The sequence below is a fragment of the Acinonyx jubatus genome, chromosome F2 (assembly GCF_027475565.1).
Source record: "Acinonyx jubatus isolate Ajub_Pintada_27869175 chromosome F2, VMU_Ajub_asm_v1.0, whole genome shotgun sequence".
NCBI classification, from domain to species: domain Eukaryota; kingdom Metazoa; phylum Chordata; class Mammalia; order Carnivora; family Felidae; genus Acinonyx; species Acinonyx jubatus.
The window spans coordinates 76,006,917-76,024,983 of record NC_069394.1 but is presented as its reverse complement, the minus strand read 5'-3'; the positions used below and the strand labels follow the sequence as shown (position 1 = coordinate 76,024,983).

General features: G+C 42.4%; 1 protein-coding gene across 1 annotated transcript in view; it reads left to right on the top strand.

Annotated features, from left to right (window-relative positions):
- The first annotated feature begins 1,734 nt into the window (after window positions 1-1,734).
- RGS20 (regulator of G protein signaling 20) overlaps window positions 1,735-18,067 on the top strand; it is an 84,697-nt gene continuing 68,364 nt past the window's right edge. The window contains exon 1 of the mRNA XM_027042863.2: window positions 1,735-1,899. Coding sequence (XP_026898664.1) covers window positions 1,735-1,899 — 165 coding nt within the window. The remainder of the gene's footprint in view (window positions 1,900-18,067) is intronic.

Below are 18,067 nucleotides of genomic sequence, written 5' to 3'. Positions count from 1 at the left end.
CCGAAGCAGGCTCTGCACGACAGCAGCGAGCCTTGTGCTGGGCTCAAACTCACAAACCACAAGATCATGACCTGAGCCGAATTTGGACACTCAACCAACTGAGCCACCCAGGTGCCCCTTTGATTTTTAGCTGGAAGACCTCTTTATATTTTCTGGATAAAATTCTTTTATTATGTATATGTGGTTTTCTATATTGTCTCCTAGTGGGTTATCTTTTTACTTTCTTGACGATGTTCTTAGAAAATCAAAGTTTTCCATTTTGATGAAGTCCAGTTTACCGGTCTTTTTCTTTCGTGCCTTGAGTTTTGATATTGTACTTACGCAAGCTTTGCCTAATCCAAGGCCACGAAGATTTACCCCTACATTTTCCTCTAAGAAAATGAGTTTTATAGCTTCAGCTCTTACATGTAGGTCTAGGATTCATTTTGAGTTAATGTTTTATGTGGTGTGAGGTAGAACTTCAACTTAAACTTCTGCCTGGAGCTGTCCAGGGGTTCCACACCATTTGTTGGAAAGACAATTCTTTCCTCCATTGAATTATTTTGGCACTTTGTCAAAGCCCAACTGACCGTAGACGTATGGATTTACCTATAGACTCAATTCTGTTCTGTTGATCTGTTGTGGCTTTATAGTAAGTTTTAAAATTGAGAGATGTGTGGGGTGCCTGGGTGGCTCAGTCGGTGGAGCGTCCGACTTCGGCTCAGGTCATGATCTCGTGGTCTGTGAGTTCAAGCCCCGCGTAGGGTTCCGTGCTGACAGCTCAGAGCCTGGAGCCTGCTTCGGATTCTGTGTCTTCCTCTCTCTCTGGCCCTCCCCCGTTCATGCTGTCTCTCTCTGTCTCAAAAATAAATAAACGTTTAAAAAAAAATTGAGAAATGTGAATCCTCCAACCCTGCTCTTCTTTTTAGGAGATTGTTTTGGATATTCTAAGTCCCTTACAACTGCATGTGAAGTTTAGAATCAATTCATCAATTTCTGCAAAAAGAAAAAAAAAAGGAAGCCAAAATGTTTATAGGGATTGTGTTTGTTTCATATACCAATTCTGGGGCCCTGGGGTCATTTTACACACTTTATACACTTTACAAATGTGCTGTATGATGTTAGAAGCCAACTCTTGGCTTAATCATTAGATGACTAGTTACCTCATAAGAAAAATCACTTTCATCCTACATGACACCAATCAAGAAGTGTAATAATCCTTGGGCTTCAGTTTGGGTATGAGTTGAGCATACATTTCTAGCCACAAAACTGACTCCTGCTAAAATGACCTTTTAAGAAACCTACATAGATTAAGGCAGACCACCTGTCTCTCGACTGCATAGCCCAAGATTATCAGGCCCTAGTCTGTGTCTCACACAACTAATGCAGAATATGGCGAAGCAATGTATTTTATCATTATATCCTAAGCGATAGATCGCTTAAATCATTTCTTTCAATTTTAGGATTAAATTTGAATTAGTAGTATATTTCTGCCAGTAGGGGGCAGTCATAACATACCTAGACATTCAAAATAGGAGGCTCTACCTGGAATAGAACACTAAAGAACCGTGGATAAACTGCTGATCCACCTAACAGATAAGCCTTTTGCTTCAAATAGTGTAACTTTCCACAGAGGTTCCCTGGCTGACTGACGGATGGCCCAGCATTGGCCAAACGAAGAGAAATAGAGTGGACCCTGGGCTAGTGTTGTTAAAATCAGGCTGCAGGACTCATTTGGAGCTTTACTGTAAAAACATGCCCAGTCCTTCCCAAGACAACCAACAGTGCCTCCAGAAACATTTCTCCAGGCCATCTATGTGGAAGCAATTTCTGCCCCTGCCTAGGGCTGAGGGATATAATGCAAATATTCACCAGACCATGGAAAATGAAGGAAGCCCCGAGGCTGTGCGTGACGTCAAGGTAAGATGATCTCCACCGTCCATGATGCTTTCTTGACAAGGAAAAGGTTTATCTGGAAAGATTATAAAACCATAAGCAAGCTTTGGCTCAGTGAGCTATTACTCTATCTTATTGACAATTTATCAAAATGTTTTCAAGCCGACCCCAAGAGAAAAACTAGAACCTTGATAATTAGTTAACTTCTCTGTCCAGTTTTCTCCAACCTATGCAGCTTCCCTTTACTAAGACAAATGCTTACCTATTTATTATTTGTTTGTTTCAGGAGGTAATGTTTTCAAAGGCAGGAAACTCAGCCATAGTTTCTTTTGACTATTGATGTTTTGTGGCTATTGTGGCTTAGATGTTTTTCTCCGAAATAAAAATTATATCGCGTGTAGTAATGAAAGAAAAATTATCGACCACTTTCTACAGAAATTGCTTGAGAAAAAACTGATAAAACAATGCAGGAACGTAAGAACATTAAGAAGCTAAGGGATGTTTTTCCTAAATTCATAGTTTCTTAAGGTGAATTTTCGAAGCGTGGATGTCTATCAATAGACAACATCATTTCCCCAAACAGTGACAATTTCCATGCTCAGTGTTGTGTGTATCCTTGCAGTTTAAGCCTGTAAATCCTCTTAACTATTAATAGAATCATCTCGTAAAAGATTATTCAGAATGGAGGGGGAGGAGTATGTGTTACTGTCCTCCCATGATCAGAGCTCAGAATTAAATGCTGCAATCGTACTACCGCAAACCTATCCAAATACTTTAACACCAAAACATTTATCTATCCTTTTACTATGGCTCATATCCTGATCATAATCATGATTTCTCGTCAGTCATGTTATTTTAACCAACTGGCACAAGACAACTGTTTTTGTTTGCTTGTTTGTTTTTATAAATGTTTATTTTTGAGAGAGAGAGAAAACACAAGCGGGGGAGCGGCAAAGAGAGAGAGGGAGACACAGAATCCGAAGCAGGTTCCAGGCTCTGAGCTGTCAGCACAGAGCCCGACGCGGGGCTCGAACTCACGATCCACGAGATCATGACCTGAGCCGAAGTCGGACACTCCACCGACTGAGCCACCCGGGTGCCCCAAGTGTGGTGTTTTTTACTAAGTCATTAAAAAGATTTTTCTGTAGAAATGTACTGACCTTCATTTTTGAGCTTTCAGACAGATGTTGTGAAACTTCAAGCCCCTGTTATCACCTGAGCACTGGGTCTTTAGGAAACTAAAATGAAATGGATATACCGGCCAGAAGCCCTTCATTGATGGGCATCTAAGCCTAAATGCAAAAGAGATTTCTGAAAGGTAGACCTTGGAGGCTACTCTGGGGAACAGCAACGTACGTTTTGTGTGTGCACGTGATATACACATAGGTGCGCACACACATGTAATTGCCAAGTTCTCATTGTATGGAGGGGTACGCTTTAAGCAGAATCCTAGACAAATGAGTTGGAAAAGCATTTGTGAGTCAGCAGCCTCTTCCCACAGCATCCTGGAATCAAACGTACCACCAACACCAGGCAATCCTAGCTGCCATCCTGACCTCATAACAGGTTCCAGCCTGTACAGCCCAGGTGTGAGCAGTCAGGAGTGATCCTGCCGGGATGCTACTGCTCTCTCCAATGAGTTCTGCCTCTTCAAAACATCTTTTTTGTCGCATCTGAATAGAGACAGTCACATAGGTGAACACGTCCCTCGTCCAGCATATACAAGGAGGGTAGAACTCATCTCCTTTTAATTCTGCAAATATGACTGTATCCACATGATCTGCAAAACCTGAGCCAGGTTTTGAGAAAGATGTGCTCCTTCCTCTCAACAGACTTCCAATATAGTGGGAAAGACAAACGTATCAGCATACGATCATATTATCGGCGTGACTTATGTCAACGGTAGAGGATATCCACGTAATTACAATCTTTCAATCATTAAGGAAATAAGAAGTTAGGATGGTGTATGAGCAACTGAAAATGGCCTAATGAAAGAGTGAAAGAGATGGAATGTGAAATAATGTCTAGAAATGTAGGAAAGCAGGCAGGGAGAGATCGGGCTAGAACGTGTCTAGATGTCTAGAGGCCATCGATAAAAACATTAAAAAAAATCTTAAACCTAAGCCTCACACCTTAAACAGCAATTAGTTCAAAGTGCATCACGGACTTGAAAAGTACAACCATAAGGAAAACTATAAAACTTCTTGGAAAAACAATTTTTTGTAAAGCTTTGTGACCTAAGGCTAAGCAGAGTTCTTAGACATCAGAAGTATAGTCCAGAGGGGTACGTGGGTGGCTCAGTCGGTTAAGTGTTCACCTTCGGCTCAGGTCATGATCTCGTGGTTCGTGAGTTTGAGCCCCGCGTTGGGCTCTGTGCTGACAGCTTGGAGCCTGGAGCCTGCTTCCGATTCTGTGTCTCCCCCTCTCTCTGCCCCTCCCCCGCTTATGCTCTGTTTCTCTCTGTCTCTCAAAAATAAATGTTTAAAAAAAATGTTTTTAAGTATAGTCCATAAAGGAAAAATTAATAAGTCGAACCTCAAAATATCAAAAATAGACTTCTGCTCTGCCAAAACGCCTATTAAGAGAATAAAAAGACAAGCTACAGACTTTGAGAAAATATATGCAAACCGTATACCTGACAAAGGCCTTGTGTTTAGACTATGTAAAGAACTCTCAGAACTCTGGGATAAAATAACAAACAATCCAACTAGAATATTAGCATGTTATTAAAGAGCATATACAGATGGCAAATAAACCCACGAAAAGATAGTTAACATCATAGCCCCAAGGAAAACACAAACTAAAAACACGATCAAATATCATTTCCTACCTATCAGGATGACTAAAATGAAAAACTGAAAAAAAACAAGTGCTGGCAAGGATGTAGACAAACTAGATGACCCATATATTCCTGGTAAGAATGCACAGTGGTACAGCCGGTCTGGAAAACAACTTGGCAGTTTCTTTCAAACCCAAACACGCAACCGTCATATGGCCCACCTATTTCGCTATTGGCCCTTTATCCCAGAGAAATGAAAACTCATGTTTACACAAAATCTCGTATGCTAACGCTCACAGCAGCTTCATTCAGAACAGCCAAAAACTAGAAACATCCCCAAAGTCCTTCAAAAGTTGAATGAAGGACTGTGGTACATCCACGCTGTGGAATACTAAGGAAACCCTTGCAACAACAACAACAAAAAGAATCAACTGTTGATACACAAAAGGAATGAACTATTGATATATGTCCCTTAGATCATCTCAAAGGAATGATGCAGAGTGGAAAAAAAAAAATGATCCCAGAAAGCCGAGTAAAGTATGATTCCATTTATATACCATTCTTGAAATGAAATTATAGCGTTCGAGAATGGATTCATGGTTGCCAAAGATTGGGGGAACTTTGGGGTGGGACAGTTCTTTCTCCTGATTTCAGTGGTGGGGACAGAAACGTACAGATGTGATAAGATTCTTTGGCAGTAGTGCACACACACACGCGCGCTCATGCACACACACACACACAAGTGAGTGCTTATAAAACTGGCGAAATCTGAGAAAGTTCTATGAATGGTACCAATGTGGGTTTCCTGGCTTTGATGTTATACAACAGTCATGCAGTTTCCATTGGGGAAGCTAAGTGAAAAGTGCCTGGGACCACTTTGCACGTTCTCTTTTGGAACTTACTATGAATCTATAATGGTTTCAAAATAGAAAGTTAAAAGAAAACAAACCCCCAAAGGCCGGTAGACTGATGATACCCACAGAGCACTGCCTGCGTGTTTCGTCGTGGTTTTTCTGGTTGTTCTTTTCATTTCGAACCGATTTCACTGGATCAGTAGCACTGATGTCATTAGACCTGTTTTAGAGATGAGAACCCAAGTTCAGAAACACTGGTTGGTTACGTTGTATGAAGTCAGCTGAGTGGTGATTTGAACCTAGGTTTTTTTGGTACTGATTTCTTTACTAATTCAGTGGCTTCTGACAGTGATTTACAAAGCAGACCATAATTTCATGGGCCTGAAGCCAGATTTCTTAATAGGGTTTTCTTTGTGCATTCACCCTAAAGTACTCCAACATGCACCACTAATTTACTACAGAATAAATTCATACCCCCGCATATATAATCACGCACCTGTCTTCATCATCATATTTTTCTCCATCAGGATTTTTGCTCCCTTTCTTTCATTCAGGACAAGGAGTGCTACTGGAATGTAGGGTGTCCCCTGGGCTAATCGCTTCCTAAGTGACAGACATGAGAAAGAGAGAAAGTAAAAAGCCACACTGGCAAGAAGTCAAATCCATCTATCGATACAGATTTATGTGTGTATATGTGTAGGCATCCCTCTTCAGTAATGAAAATGGTCGGAGCTTAGACAAGAAAGTTCCTTCCACAAAATTATTTTTTTTTTAACCTGGAGACCAAGAGTCGCATGCCTTACAGACTGAGCCAGCCTGGCACCCCTCCACGAAATTATTTTTCATATCATTCCAACATCAATGCGCCTCTAAGAGCACAGGCTTCTAAGTGCCCTCCTGTTCCAGACGTGTGATCCCCTGAGCAGCTGATCAAAGCACTTGTTTCGAGACGTTATACACTGAAAGGAGAAAAATAAATGTCAAGGCCCCAAAGGGTAGCTACAAAGACAATGGTGCTTTGTGTGATGAAAAGGATACAGAAAAGAAGAGAAAAAAAAAATCTTAGTAAAAAGGAATTATGCTTCTAGTATCCAATACCTCAACATGAATGTACTCAGAAGACAAAATTATTTTGTCCTGCCTCCATTTGTGAAAGAGTAAGTTCGGTGGGGATAAAATTAGTTCTTTTTCTTTTTTTTTTTTTTTTTTTGACAGCCCTCTGAAACGACTCCTGTAGTAATTAGTTTAACACTTAAGATGTTCACAAACCTCTTGAGAAAAAGGTTCATTTGGAAGCATGTTGTTGTGATTATATCTTCTATAGTTCGCATGCAAATGTTAATTGGCAATCCTCCACAACCTATTATAGGGGGTCTCTAGATGAGTATAGCAAAGTATTATTATTATTGTTATTATTATTATTATGATTGAAGTATAGTTGAAGTACAATGTTATATTAGTTTCAGGTGTACCACATACTGATTTGACAATTTTATACATTATGCTATGCTCACTACGAGCATGACTGTCTTTAACTCAAAGGCGGGATGGCTCACCAGACTCCAGGTTCAGGGCTTTCCATGAGCCATCTGTGTATTGCCTTCCTTTGATGAGGACCTTAAGGGAGCCCATGGGTGTAGTCTTCGGAAAGGTGAAAAAGTTCCTCAATTACTAGCTCACGGAACCCAGGGCAATCGTGTCACATTAAGAGCCAAACAAAAATAAAGTCAAATAACATTTCAGCTTATCATAAAGTGTATGGTTATCATCCCAGAGTTTTGCTTATGTGGCTCATTTGGACTCTCTCTTACCTTGATGAAGATCTAAGAGACCACCAGCTCATGCCTTCCAAAGTAAGAAATGAAACAGTGATCGATTCCAAAGTGAATGGCAAAAAGTAACTGCTAAAATCCCTCATATAATTTTCATAAAATTTAAGAAATGTTTTCACGAATAACAAATAAATGTTTCTCCTTGGCTGACAAAAACACCAGACACAAAATATTAGATTTTTCAAAAAAAATTTTTTAACATTTATTCATTTTTGAGAGACAGAGACAGAGCGTGAGCGGGGGAGGGACAGAGAGAGAGGGAGACACAGAATGTGAAGCAGGCTCCAGGCTCCGAGCTGTCGGCACAGAGCCCGACGCGGGGCTCAAACCCACAAACCGCGAGATCATGACCTGAGCCGAAGTCGGACGCTTAACCGACTGAGCCGCCCAGGCATCCCACGAAATATTAGATCTTTAGTGCAAACAGCCCAACTCAGACAACTCAGTCTGTATCAGTCAGGTAGGCCAGTTCATGCTGCAGTAACAACTACACCCCTCAAATCTCAGTGACTTAACAATAAAAGCATATTTTTCAGTCATGCCACAGTTTGGGGTAGGTCAGACTCTACCCAGTGACCCCGGACTCACACTGCTTCCATCTTGGTGGCTCTGTCACGTAGTGGATCCAAAGTCACTCTCCAGGCATACTTAGGAAAGGGAGAGTGGGAAAGGAAGCTTAACTCCCTCTGAGGGAGGTGAATGTCATTACTTCCATTCACGTTCACCCTGATCAGAGCTGGGCACGTGGCCAATGTGATCGCAAAGGAGGTTTACATTACATCACAGAGATGACCCAGGTACTGAGAGGCCTCACCATTCCCACCACACCTCCCACTTGGCCCCACTTGTAAGAGAAAACTCGGATGACTACAAAAGGAGTACGGCATTCCTTATACTTCAGAGAAGCATGTATATTTTTTAAAAATATGTACATATGCATACATACATGAAAGAATGTATAATATGTATCTGTGCTTTTCAATTGATTTCAAAAAGCCAATCCTCGGAAGTTAAAAACCAGCCATTAATTACTTGTCATGAATTATCACAAAGGAAGCTTCTGAGAAAATGCGACTCTTCCCTCCAGTGGGAATATCTACAAACCAAGTGCTTGCTTACTAACACCCAACGTTTTATTTTCCACACTGGAACTAAAGATTTTTCTAAAATTTTTTCTAATATTTATTTATTTTTGAGAGAGAGAGACAGAGCGTGAGCAGGGGAGGGGCAGAGAGAGAGAAGAGACACAGAGTCCGACGCGGGGCTCAAAACCACCGACTGTGAGATAGATCATGACCTGAGCTGAAGTCGGATGCCTAACTGACTGAGCCACCCAGGTGCCCCAAAACCAAAGATTCTTCTATTCTGAAAATAACAATGTACCAGAAAAATCCACATGAGTTCTATTCCTCAAAGTTTCAGATTAAAATTTTAAATACAATTTTTGGTCATGTTTGCCATTTACTTAGACATTTAAATAATTACCTTTGAGGGTTTTACATTAAAAATTGGGTTTTTGGGGTGCCTGGGTGGCTCAGTTGGTTGAGCGTCCGACTTCAGCTCAGGTCATGATCTCACAGTTCGTGGGTTCAAGCCCCGCCTCGGGCTCTGTGCTGATGGCTCAGAGCCTGCTTCACATTCTGTGTCTCCCTCTCTCTCTGCCCCTCCCCCACTTGTGGTCTGTTTCTCTGTCTCTCAAAAATAAATAAATGTAAAAAAATTTTTTTTTTAAATTAGGTTTTTGCCATTGGATTCTATTTTCAGAGGCCAACATCTCCACTGGTGCTGCAAAGTGATTTGTTTTGGCAAAGATCAATAGTACTTTAAGGTATTTCTTTGCTCTTCGGAAGTTTTTCTGAATGAGAATGGGTTAAAGGATATCTGGCATTAGGTAGTTTTCTCATGTAGCCCAAGTGTGCTTTTGTTCTTGAGAATGGAAACCTAGAGTTCCTGAAAACACAAATGAACGGGGTGGTGATTCTAAAACTGATGCCTCTGGGTGGCTTCCTGGGCGTTATGATTCACACAACACTCAGCGCCAGGGACTACGTGCAGTAGTAAGTCCCTGTTCCTTGGAGGTGTCCCGGAATTCCCCAATGCTTCTTTTCTTTCTAAGTTTTTGTTTAAATTCCAGTTAGTTAACATACAGTGTAATATTAGCGTCAGGTGCACAATATAGTGATTCGCCACTTCCGGACCACACCCGGTGCTCATCCCAAGTGCCCTCCTTAATCCCCATCACCTGTTTCCCCCAGCAACCCCCACCACCTCCCCTCTGGGAACCAGTTTGTTCTCTATAGTTAAGAGTCTGTTTCTTGGTTTGCCTCTCTCTTTCTCTTTGCTTATTTGTTTTTCTTAAATTCCAGATATGAATGAAATCATACGGTATCTTTATTTCTCTCACTTATTTCACTTGGCAGGAAACGTCTTAACTTCCAGGGTACTGTGGCACCACCACAGAGTCCTAATCGAGCACTAACAATGCTCCTCTTCTTGGAAATCTTATAGATCTTATAAATCTCTGAAGCACTAAATAACTGAAGACAAACTGATTTACAGCAGGAGAGCTTTGAAGAAAAAAACTTTATGTCCCAAGCCAGTGTCATTCTTGCCCTTGCTCGCTCGCTCGAGAGAGACATTTTAAGAGAGGCAAGTGTATGGGTTCTGACACAGCCACACTTCCTGCACAAATCACGTGGAAATATGTTTCAGAGCCATGGTAAATGAGGGCAAAATAAGAATTCAAATATGAGGCAGTCCCGGTTGGGAAGGATTGATGGTAATTATTGAAACGGTCCCTCAGATGGAGGTGTTCGATGTAAAAAGTGACTGCAAACGGTGGTTATTGTTTAAAAGTTTGGTTATATTATAAAAAGGAGACACAAATGGGGGAAGGGGCTTACAATTCCATTTGGATTCACAGATACAAGAGGAAGGGAGATCGGAAACATGGGTCCTACTCCTCACGTCCAGTAAAAGGAAGTCAGAAGAGACTGGTTATGCTTTAAAAAAAAAAAAAATCCTTTAAGAGGCAAGCAGAAATGGTTTCAGAAGAAAGACATGTGACCTTCAACTTCCTTCAAAATGACAGGGGAAGTGGGGAGTCAGGGGGAACGATGAAACAGAATTGGCAATAATGCTAATACTGAGTGATACATACGAGAGTTCACGAGTATATTCGCTCCGGGTTTTATTTGAAAATACACATAATAAAAAGATTTCATCTCAAAGCCTGGAGGTTAGAATTTACCCTTTGAAATTAAGCAACAAATAGACTCATAAATACACAAATACAACTTTCCATATATCTATTTATACCACAGTGGGAGCTGTTAGCACACGGTTCAGACATCCACTGGATAGCACAACTGACCTTTCAGAAAAATCTTTAAAAATGGCAAAAGATCCTGTCTGGAAGTCTAAAAAAACATACTGCCCTGGTTGGCCTCACACTGTTTGGGCTTCCCCCCTTCCACACCCCCCCCAAATCTCATAAATGCTCAGATCTTAAATTAATGGTTAGGAAAAAAAGATATCTAAGGCTCATTTTCCCTATTCAAAAGATCTCATAAAATCATGTTGTTGGCTTTCCTGTCAAAACCAAGCCAGCCTTGGGGCGCCTGGCTGGCTCAGAAGAGCACGTGACTCTTGACCTAAGGGTTGTGAGTTCAACCCCCACATTGGGTGTAGTAAACAAATAAAAGAAAATCAAGCCAGCCTTCACAAAACCATAAAATCACTGCAAATATCTTAGGAAATTTACATTAAAGTTTTGCCTTCTTGCAAGGTAGAGATGTAGGTGAACTTTACTGGGAACGTTTGATTGTAAACTTGTTGTTATAGGTTCTGTCTGAACCATGTATCTCTATTCTGTGGGTAAAAGCAATTCAGATCAGGTTTGTGTCATCTGGCCATTTATTTTGGAAACTTTGGTAGAATGGTTTCACAGTTACTGCATTTAAAAAGACCGAGAAAAGGAATTTTTAAATGAAGCAAATATGCTGACAGCCAATATTCTGTCTGAATAAGACAGCTTAAGCCACGCAGTGACTGTTGGAATAGATTTCAAATATTCAATAACGAAACCCAAATTGCAGAGTACATAAGTAATTGAATCTGACATCAATGATGTAACCAAATATGTTTTTCCATATGAATATATATTTTGCTTATAGAATTTTGAATTCTCAGCACTAAAAATTGTAAGGCTTCATTTTCAACGGATAGACCATTCCAAGGGCTTTTATTTGAAATAAGACCTAAACGTGAACTAAAATATCATAAGCATAGTCTCAACGCATTTTGGTAACGAACTTTTCAGACTGTGTGTGACCAGAAGATAAAAAGAGACAGCGGGAAGGCAGGAGCCCGGCCGCTCAGGAACCTGAGCCTAGGAGTCTGTGGAAGGTGCTAGAAAGACAGTTCAGCACCACACATCTCCTCTGTTTATCCCCTATTTAGCAAAGATCTGTGAGTGGTCTCCCCCAGCGACTGGAGCCTAGTCCCAGACAAACCCGTTCCCCCACCAGACATGGTGGACGGTGAGGTTTGATGTGACCTTCCGTGCTCCCTTGAGTCAGGCCAGATTGATCCAGTTCAGGTCCAGTGTGTCTAATAGCCCAGACACACTGCTACGTGAATAATTTTACCTACAAATTATCATTAAAGGCTGCTCGAGGTTATGTAAGAATGGTTAAGCAGAAAGGACCAAATGGAATGAATAAAACATTACTAGAAAGAAATGATCAAAGCATTTGATATTACCAATTTCACACCCACATTTCTCCATTCTGTGATGAATCTGCTCTCTCTGCTTCTGCAAGTTGGACCGAGCCCCATTTATTTAAGACTTTCATCTGTGACCATTTGCCCAGAATGTCACATGTTCTGAAGGGTATATTGTTTTAAGTTTTCAGTCAAGGAGAGAGCTTTGTTACCATCAGCAGCATCCAAGGAGGACAGGCACTTAATTGTGTAGACACGTTTGTTACAGAGAAAGGTGGCCGGATTGCACAATAAGCATACACGGTTAGCAAATAAAAGCCAGGCACTCTTGCTTCCTTCTTTCTGTGTTTGTCTTTTCTTTAAAATAGTGGCAAACCGACTATTTCCAACAACTTACTGGTGTCATTAAGGTCGGTAAGCTTCCCCTGTCCCAGAGTTGCAATTTTGGAAAAGAAAGCCAGCATTTTCCACCTTGTGGTGGCCCCTGAGGGAGTCCAGATTTGGGGGAACCAATCATTGCCTTTTGTGCATTCTTTACAGCACTTGAGATGGGCAAGGTGAAGAGGCGGAGGGTGTGGGAGACAGGAAGCAAAAGAAGGTCTCCCAGGCACAGACTAGGAGATCACGGAAGTTTGCCATTCTCACTCTCCCCTCTCCCCTTCCCAAGACGCTTCTCTCACATTTCCAGGCATACCTGAGGCAACTCATTTTCTCAGTCTGGCCTGGTTTTTCTCACTAGAAAAAAAAAAAAAATTAAAGTTCAAATGCATTTGCACTTAGATGTAAATATATTTAATAGATCGTTCCTTCTCACCACATCTGTAAGGCATTCTAAGGTTAGGGCCACAGGAAGACCTTGCAGGGGTGTAACCTGAGGCATCTAAAAGCTGAACAGAAGAGAAACCTTGGTGTTGGGGCTATTTCTGGCCCCTTCTCAGAAGCCACACTCCAGGCTGGGCCAAATCCCAGCTGCATCTGGCACCGGCTGCTGCTGCTGATTACAGAGACGCCGCGGCATTCCCGGCGTCCTCTTGGCACTTCGAGAGCCTCCTCTCTCTCTGTGCAACCTTGGCCAAAGGCCAGGTTAGAAGTCTCCTTGGCTCATCCATCAGAAATGAGCTGGTTTTCGGGCGCCTGGGTGGCTCAGTCACTTGAGCCTCTGACTCTTTGATTTCAGCTCAGGTCATGATCCCAGGGTCATGGGATCGAGCCCCATATCGGACTCCGCACTGCCTGCTTGAGATTCTCCCTCCCCAACTCGCACAGCATGCGCTCTCACTCTCTCTCTCAAAATAAAGAAACATCTTAAAAAAAAAAAAAAAGAAAAGAAATGAGCTGGTTTTTAGAAACATGAAATCACAAAAGAGAGGAGAAAAAAAATGAAGGCTCGTGACAGTTTCAAATGCCTTCTCACGGAGTCAAGACTCGGCGCTCAGCTGCACCCTCTTGGCACACAGCTCCCCACCTCGCGCCCAGATGCAATAGCAATTTTGGGGAGCCTGAGAGCAAGACAGGCTCTTGAGCCCTAAAACTTTGTAAACGCCAAGACCCGAGGGAGTCAAAGAATGGTAAATGCTGACATCTGCTGGACGTTACGGCATTGCAGGATTGCCATCCAGTAAAACCTAACACTGCGTTGGAAATAAAGGAAGTCTGATTGCTTGAAGACATCCTTTATCCCAACTGCAAAAGTTCAGCTAGGTGCATCTTTTTGGTACGCAGGTACAAACCGGGCAGTATGATGACATAAGAGCAATGTCTTTGTCATGGCGAGAACTGGTTTTCGAATTCGGGTCCACGTCGGGTTTAATTCTCTGAGTCTTAGTTTTCATCTATAAAATCAAGACAATGATACCTCTCATACATAATTTTATTAGTTTTTTTTTTTTTAATCAGGTACTTTGAATTTTAAAACACAATCTGCACCCACGGGTCCAGGCTTCCCATTGGTCCCGCGCTGCTGTCTTGAGGAACCCCAGGGACCTGCATGTTTGATTTGCACCCAGTTTCCCCCACAACAGTTGTTAACTTCATTATTCCCATCCACGGGCAGAGCCTCACACGTACTGGGCACATGGTAAGAGCCCAGTCAATGCTGATTTGTTGATTGATTAGTAGATAGAAATGTGTTATTTCCCTACTCTGTTCCCACCACATGGGTGAAACACTGAGTTTTCTCTACCTCTTTAAGACCATCGTTAGGGGTCGCCTGGGTGGCTCAGTCAGTTGAGCGACCGACTTCGGTTCAGGTCACGATCTCGCGGTCCGTGAGTTTGAGCCCCGCGTCGGGCTCTGTGCTGACAGCTCAGAGCCTGGAGCCTGTTTCAGATTCTGTGTCTTCCTCTCTCTGACCCTCCCCCGTTCATGCTCTGTCTCTCTCTGTCTCAAAAATAAATAAACGTTAAAAAAAATTAAAAAAAAAAAAAACCATCGTTGGAATCTCATGTGCTGTGAAGGACATTAATGATAGTTATGGATCCTGAATGGTCTCAAACTCTGTAATTTCAAGTCAGTGCCAACTTCCCTCAAGAAAAACACCCCTTTTAAAATGCAGAGCAAAGCAATCCAATTCAGTGGAGTCCAACTCAAAGAAATCAATGATGGCTAACAAGTTCTCCCAGCAGCCAGGCCAGGCAGCCGGGCCAGCAGAGAGAGAACGAGCCTTGGGACTGGGCCCGGTGCAGCCTCAGTGAGACTCACACAAAGCCTGGTTTATTAGAAACCACTGGAAGAGCTACAAGGCCCAGGCAGACTTCCTGGGCCCTGTCACAAATTTCCACTTTGAGGCGAACAGTGTCTTCCTTTGTTCTTGCCATCTTGGTTGTTGGTTTTTGCGCTCCGTCAGCGTGAAATCGGTGGGTCTGGCCTGGGACCGTGGGGACACACGGAGGCCAGGCTCCTTAAGAAAGACCTGCCCGTGTTCCCTTTTGCATCACGTCTTCTCTGAACACCCATTTTAATAAGCCCAATGCCCTGGAGTCTTGCGCATGGAACTGTGGCCGCTTCTATCCTGCTATTTCTCGTCTATTGCAGTTTACGAAGATTTGAGATAGGTTGTTTAGATCGTGTCATTTCTTAAGTTCATTCGTTTAACAAATATTGATTGAATACCCATTATGTCTCAGAACGGCTTTAGGTTTTTTTGAGACACAGGTTTGAACAAGGCAAAGTCCTGACCCTCACAGACTATCACAATTCAGTGCAGGAAATGCGGTGACAAGAGCAAGCATACGGGCAGCTAACCCAACCTGGGAGAGCTTCCTGGAGGAAATGGCACCTAAGCTGAGATTTGAAGGCTAAGTAGGAGACTGCCCTGGGAGAGAAGATGAGGAGCAGATTAGCAATGGGTAAGGCTCTTGCTCTGTTGGTGGGAATGCAAACTGGTGCAGCCGTTCTGGAAAACAGTGTGGAGGTTCCTCAGAAAATTCAAAATAGATCTACCCTATGACCCAGCAATAGCACTGCTTGGAATTTACCCAAGGGATCCAGGAGTGCTGATGAGTAGGGGCACTTGTACCCCAATGTTTATAGCAGCACTCTCAACAATAGCCAAATTATGGAAAGAGCCTAAATGTCCATCAACTGATGAATGGATAAAGAAATTGTGGTTTATATACACAATGGAGTACTACGTGGCAATGAGAAAGAATGAAACATGGCCTTTTGTAGCAACGTGGATGGAACTGGAGCGTGTTATGCTAAGTGAAATAAGTCAGGCAGAGAAAGACAGATACCATATGTTTTCACTCTTATGTGGATCCTGAGAAACTTACCAGAAGACCATGGGGGAGGAGGGAAAAAAAAGAAGAAGAAAGGTTAGAGAGGGAGAGAGCCAAAACATAAGAGACTCTTAAAAACTGAGAACAAACTGAGGGTTGATGGGGGTGGGAGGGAGGAGTGGGTGGGTGATGGGTATTGAGGAGGGCACCTGTTGGGATGAGTACTGGAAACCAATTTGACAATAAATTTCATATTAAAAAGAAAACAGAAAAAAAAGAATGGGTAAGGATTCACCAGAAGGAGAATTTATACCTGGAATGAGAATGAACAAGGGGATTTTAGGAACTGGGGAACTTTAACATGATTGGAGCTTTGGGTACAAAGTAATAGTGAGAAAGAAAAGTGAGTAAGTAAACAGAGTACGGATCAAATCACAAAAGGTCTACATGCCATATTAGGACCTATAGAGAAACGAGGAGCCAGTGGATGGTTAGAGGGAGGGGAGTAACATGACTTTATTTGCCTCTTAGAAAGATCAGTGTTTCTGCAGGGGGGGGGGTGGGCAGCAGATCAGAGTGGACTCAGGCGCTGTGCAGACTCCAAGGCAGAAACTGGTTTGGAGGATGTTGTAATTTAATTAAGCGAGCTGGGGGAGTCACAGTGGGGATGTTGAAAAGCGTTCGCCTGGGGAGGCATGCTGGCTCCAGAACTCCCTCTGGATTCTGCTCTGCTTCTCTGCTCTAAGGTACACGTGTGTGTGTGTGTGTGTGTGTGTGTGTGTGTGTGTGTGTCTGTGTGTGTTGTGTGTACACGTTTCCGTGTGTTGGGAAGGGAGTCCCAAGAGAGGACAATGGAAAGTGACTATGTGTCAGAAAAGGGCACGCACACTGAACCCAGAAATCAGCTGTTAGAGACCATCTTCACTAAACCTCTCTGTACAGAAAAAGAAAGTACAGCCCAGATGAGCACAGACTTATTCAAAGTCACAAGGGAAAGGGCTGGTAGAACCTCCCTCTCCTGACTGCCAGCCCTTCCTCCAACCACGGCCTTTCCCCTGCTCTGTGCTTTCACCTCTCTTCTCCCTTCTTTCCACTAAGCACCTTAGCGGAGCAACCGAGCCCAGGGGAAATGTTAGGATTCAAATGATGGCAGTGTTGGAAACTTTTATATACAGACAACTTAAGAAAAACAAGACTTTGGTGGCACGTGGGTGGCTCAGTCTCTTAAGCATCCAACTTTGGCTCAGGTCACGACCTCACAGTTCGTGGGTTCAAGCCCCGCATCGGGCTCTGTGCTGACGGCCCGGAGCCTGGAGCCTGTTTCAGATTGTCTCTCCCTTTCCCTCTGCCCCTCCCCTGCTTGCACTCTGTCTCTCTCCGTCTAAGAAAAAAAATTAATTAAAAAGAAACAGAAGACGTTTAATTATATGAGCAGCCCTGTCCCCTGCAGTTCTCACGCTTGCGTTTTCCAAGCTTGTTTGCTTCTACCAACTCATAGGATTTTGATGAAAGTGTTTTTCATTTCTCATAGTCACGGACATCAATCCTTGAAAAGCCTTAGGACGAACTATTACAATATGAACCCTTGTTAACCTGTTCTATATCCGCTGAAGAGAAACTGCATATGAAGTGAAATTAATAAATGTATGATTTACAAGTTTATTAGACTTGGTCAATCATTGTGGAAAGCTTGGCTGCGTGAAGATTACAAGCTTCCTTGAAAAAAATAAATAATTAAAGAGAAACTTTATAAATTATACAGGGTTTCGACTGTATTGTATTTCATTCCAGAATAACAATATTCTGTACTCCATGGATTTAACTTAGGAAAGGTGTCTGACACTACGTGAGGCACATTCTCCTAAAGCCTTCACTTGATGTGTTATTCTTTACTGGCTAAAATGTTAGGGCTTCTCTGTTAGGACTCAAAATACTGTTCTGAAGTTTTAGGTAAATCAGGCTATTACAAAAGCTGTATTGTCCTTTGAGGACCTCAGCAAACTAACTGTATTACTACGGAAAGTAGAGAATCAGCAGCCATGTGATTAACTGAGCCAGTGCCTAGAGACGTCAGTAATTCGATCTCCAATGGCAGCTTGGAAGCCTAAAGGTCATGGAATTCTCATTACTTGCTGGGTGTGACAAGGAGGGGAAATTGGAATTTTGGTCTAAGAGAAATCATGTGGTCAAAGGCATTTAACTACAATTAGCGACTATCAGGGGCATTCAGGGATATGGATCAACAGTATCACTGTCTTCAATTACTGTCTTTGTCAATCATCA